Here is a 5,375-nt window from a genome sequence, read left to right as displayed (position 1 = left end):
CTCAAGAAAAGACACGTATTACGCGCCTTAATGACTATTAGCTCTCTAAAAGAGGATAACTGAGACAATCCAACTACCTAATATATATAGTTCCCATTAAATATTCCCAACGGAGTGTTTCAAGGAAAATCACGACCTATTTACTCAGCTAATACATTAATCTGATTATCCTAATGAAGACAAACATTACTAAGTGCAACTATCATTCATGTAAATTCATTTATAGACGTTATTGTATGGAATAATAAGCGTCTAATGCCATTACTGTATTATCTTGTATAGTCATAATCAGCCTATATCCGTGCCCACAGGGACACATGCTTTCTATGACGTCCATATGGTTGAACATATTTTTTTATATATTAATCGCTTGATAGCATTTCGCCCCCAGCTTTGCTCACGTATTCAAGAAAAAACGAAGACAGTCCGGGATTTATGGGATTTCTGATCAATACTCTGCCGTTTCTTGGGTCTTAAACTATATTTGTTTCAGTTGTTTAGGCGTGAAGAAGAGACAGTCTGATGTTACTTTCGCGTTTATAATATTAAGTAAGGATTAAATTATTTTTTTTATTTTAAAAACTTTATTGTGATGCCAACATAAAAGAAATAGGTTCACTAATAAACTTATATTAAAATATTCAGCACAGAAGGCGGCCTTATCACTTACAAGTGACCTCTTCCAGGCAACCAACTGAACATGTGTAAGCAAAAATACGAAAAAGGAGGTAAGTGTTAATGAAAATACTAAATACAGTTCTATACTAAATACAGTTTCTAGTGCATTGTAAATTGTTTCTATAAACGGTATGTAATTACACATCCACTACATTCGAGAATCACTTATTCAAATTTAGCTCCATGTATTCTCAGAATACTCTCGTACAAGTTGTTAGTGCATATGAGATTCCACAAAACTTCGCTTAAATTAACATTAGCATTCAGTTTTAGTTAACGTTAACTTACTCGGACTAAATTCATACAACTTGTCACTGCTTCTTTGGTGGAATGGGTAGCGATTCATTAATTGAAATATCACAGGTTCGTGTCTGTTCTGATTTCAGATTTTGGGACTTTGTTCTTTCTTGCCTTACTAACGTATTGATATTTTATATTAAAGAAACGAATGTTTGTAAGTGTGGATGGATTTATGGATGTTTGTTACTCTTCACATGAAAACATCTTACCGCGTCTTTATGAATTAAAATTCATAAAGAAAGTAGTAGTAGTAGAAGTAGTAAATTTTGGTTATAGTCTGGATTAGCACATAGGCTACTTTTTACCCGAGTACCACGCAAGTATCGCCGCTGGCCACAGGTAGTAATAATGTTTGTTTATCAACACAACAAGGCACAAGAGGTGGTCTTATCGCTATGACATACTATCATATATTTATAATATAAACACATTTCTTCACTATATATTAACAAAATGACGCATTTAATTACTTACACGTCTTTAACCATTACATATATTGTTCAGTTCACTCCTTCTAACCTTAAACCATACCGTTAGTAAAGAGGAGACATTGACCAAATTACTAAATTCGCTGGCCTGCAGGATAATAAAGCATTATTTATATTGTGTATACCTACGTATATGTATATATCCCATTATTTTTCAGTAGCTTCTACAAACGGACAGGGGCTGGTATTTTTCAGTCGCATCTACAGACACGGAAGGGTTTTAAAATACGAAAGAAAATATTTTTTCAAGCTGTTGAACAAAACGTCTAATAGACCTATTAATTTCTTAAATATACCTGACGTTTGTAATAATATTTCAGGGCCTTTACTTCAGACGCATGAAAGGGTGAAACACTCACGTTTAAATTCTAGGAGAATTCATACAAAAGTTTGAACAAGTTGACTCCAAATAAAGCCACTATTCTCTAACTCTAAGCCTAAGCTTTTACGTGAATGGGCAAAGCGTGAAAGCTTTATTTTAATTACCTTAATTAATGCTGCGTTGAGTGGAATTATGCTGATTTTATTAATAAATCGTTTAATGTTTGTTAGATGGTGTATTATTATTATTATTTAACATTCAGATTAATAAATTTATTTAGTGTTTTATATTTCATTAGTCCCCATAGGAGAACTGTGTCCCTGCAGTGGGAGTTAAATACCAATGATGACATTTCATTTGAAGTTTTTATTTTTGAAATATTCGTTACTCCTCAGGTTTCCTGAGTGACAACTCTTTTTTGGCACACGCAGCCACACATAAATATTAAGTCTAGGCATTAATTTTTGTTTTTCTTCTTCTTCGGATTTATTGTCTGCTATTGTTCTTTATTATGATTTGTAGTGTATGTGTGTGTGTGTGTGTGTTTGTGTGTGCCAAACAGTTTTTGGGTACATGATGTAATACAGTGTTTATCAACCCGTAATTATATTTGAAAAATTAATTAACATATACTAATATAAATAAACTGTATTGATATAATAGAGTCGAGATAAATACTCCAGAATAATAATTATCATCTTTTGTTAGATTCTCAGAACTAAATTAAAAACCTGTTAATTGCGAGTCGGACTCGCAAAACTTAACATTCCGTATAGATAAGCTAAAAAGCATCTACAAAAAAATTGGTCACGGATCCAATTTATGACCATACCAACTTCGAATATTTTATTGTTCTTGCGACAGCATAAATCGTCACTGAAATTTTCAACTGTCTAACTACTTAACACGGTTTATGAGATACAGCTTGATGAAAAACGTTGAGACAGACAGACGCTACCCAAACGGTATAAACCGTTTGGGTAGTGAACCCTAAAAAATATTATGTCTGTAATAAAGCAGATATAAAAATTCTCAGTTCCACTATACTTAGAAAGCTTAAATTATAGTTTCGCATTTTATAGATTAAAGGAATAAAAATCACCTGAATTTTAAATTAATATCCATCTTATTCTTAATTTGATTTAAATACTGATATAAAATGCCTACTATTCTTATAGTACTAATATAAAACTATCATGTCTCATAGTGGAGCATAAGGCAGAAATTTCCACGTGTTTTAAATTTTTTTATTTTCTTTTTACGCTATAACATGAGCCATAGAGCTTAGCTTTCATCTTTGTATTTATTTTTCTAGAAAGACTTACATTGATATAATCAGTGATAATACTAATATCATAAATGAAAAAGTTTGTAAGAATGTGTGTGTGTTTGTTGCTCTTTCACGCAAAAACTATTCAACCGATTGCAATGAAATTTGGTACGTAGACAGATGGACAACTGGAATAACATATAGGCAACTTTTTATCCCGATATTCCTGTGGGACGAACTTACGCGAGTGAAACCGCAGGGCGCAGCTAATTGGTGATAATTATATCACTCGTATTAAATCTTCCATATTCACTTGGAACACTGTAAAAAACGAGCAATTTTGAGTATGCAAAATAATTGTATAATGATGCATCGAGGAACTAGAATATGTTTATGTTTGAATCATTTATGAATCTCTCTTTGTTATGTAATAAATATCAGTATATAAAAAACACAATATTGAATATGATGTGAATTTTCACATCTTTGGTTTAATATATATCCCTACTAATATTATAAATGCGAAAGTAACTCTGTCTGTCTGTCTGTTACGCTTTGACGCCTAAACCACTTAACCGATTTTGATGAAATTTGATATGATGATAGAACTGAACATGGGAAATGACATAGAATACTTTTTATTGCAAAAAAAAGTAAAGAAGGGGTTGAATTAGGGGATGAAAGTTTATATGGAAGTTCCTTATTATGAAAGAATCTTAGATGATTTTCATGTAAGATTCTGTCACACATAAACCACTTTACCAATTTTGACAAACAGTCTAGACCTTGGAAATACCTATAGGCTACTTCTTACCCGCAATTCCACGCAGGCGAAACCGCGGGTGGAAAGCTAGTAATTTGAATAAATTTATTAAAGTTTAGTCTGAATCCCTTGAAATAATCTTCAATTCAAAAATAATATGTGAATTGTGTTAAATGATATATGTTGAATGATATTGTTATCCAAACACCTGCAGTGCCGTAAAACAACTGAACACACATCGATAATACTATTTGTTTGCAAACAATAGATGTCCCATTAATTCGTGTATTTGGCTTCGAAAACACAGCGGGTGGGTAACTTGAAATAATATTTCATAATAAATTACGTACAAAATGCTAAGTATAATATATTTTATAAGCGTCCATTTTGTTTTGGGTGAATCTGCGTATATTCTCGGTATTTTCCCGTCACCACATATAAGTCACCAGCTAGTTTTTAGACCGCTGATGCATGCATTAGCTCGAAATGGACATGATGTGGTTGTCATAACTACAGACCCAGCTTTTCCTAATGGTGGTGGACTACCTAATTTAAAAGAAGTCAATATTCATAATGTATCTTATCCATATTGGAGAGAACTGATGCAACAAGCAAGCAAAGAAGGTACGAATGATATATTTACACAAATTAAAGCTGGAAGATTTCTAGTTAAAAACCTATTTGCAAAACAAGTTAAAAGTGTCGCAGTTCAAAACATACTAAAGAGTGATTTCAAATTCGACTTAGTAATAGTCGAAGCGTATTTCAGTCCAGCGCTCGGCTTAGCCGATCTTTACAAATGCCCAATAATCCTGATAAGTTCGTTTGGTGCGTCATATGGAAATTACGAAAAATTCGGGGCTCCAACACATGCGTTACTTTATCCAAACCTTTTAAGACAACGACTAAATAACCTCACATTGATTGAAGAATTGCACGAATTGTATGCAGATAAAATTTTCCATAATAATGTTGAAACTGACAAAATTGAGTATAATGCTATGAACAGAGCGTTGTTTCCTGATGCTCCAGATTTATCTGAAGTGGAAAATAATATTCAAATGTTATTTATAAACACTCATCCGGTATGGGAAAGGATTCGGCCGGTACCACGAAATGTCGTTTATATCTCCGGTATTTTAGATAACCATTCAAGATTATTACCTCGAGTAAGTTTTATCTTTTATCACCTTTCTTTAACAGATGTTATAGCTCCTTAGGACCTTAACGACTTTGAAGGACCACCTTTATTATTCTGATTTTGGTGAATGGCGAATGGTAAAACTATTATGGGTATTCGAAAGTGCGTCTAGAAGCAATCTTATTGAATAAATTTATGTTTGCGTTTGAATATGTACTAATATACAACTACCTGCATATAAAATCAATTATCAATTTATTATAATTTTTCTTAATATTTCAACTTTTATTTAATAAGATATCAACTGTTACTATTCATTATATTTCTTTAAAACAATAATTTAATTGTGGGAGTCGAGCACGCTTCGGCACGAATTGGGCCAGCTCGCACCGGGGAAGTACCACACCCCCACA

The 5,375-nt window shown here is 32.6% G+C and overlaps 1 protein-coding gene across 1 annotated transcript in view; it reads left to right on the top strand.

Moving 5' to 3' along the window:
- The first annotated feature begins 4,174 nt into the window (after nt 1–4,174).
- LOC119836614 (UDP-glucosyltransferase 2-like) overlaps nt 4,175–5,375 on the top strand; it is a 5,550-nt gene continuing 4,349 nt past the window's right edge. Inside the window, 1 exon segment of the mRNA XM_038361996.1 lies at nt 4,175–4,906. Coding sequence (XP_038217924.1) covers nt 4,175–4,906 — 732 coding nt within the window.

The sequence above is a fragment of the Zerene cesonia genome, chromosome 25 (genome assembly GCF_012273895.1).
Source record: "Zerene cesonia ecotype Mississippi chromosome 25, Zerene_cesonia_1.1, whole genome shotgun sequence".
Classification (NCBI taxonomy): Eukaryota; Metazoa; Arthropoda; class Insecta; order Lepidoptera; family Pieridae; genus Zerene; species Zerene cesonia.
The sequence above is the reverse complement of the archived record's forward strand: the minus strand, read 5'-3'. Positions and strand labels throughout refer to the sequence as shown.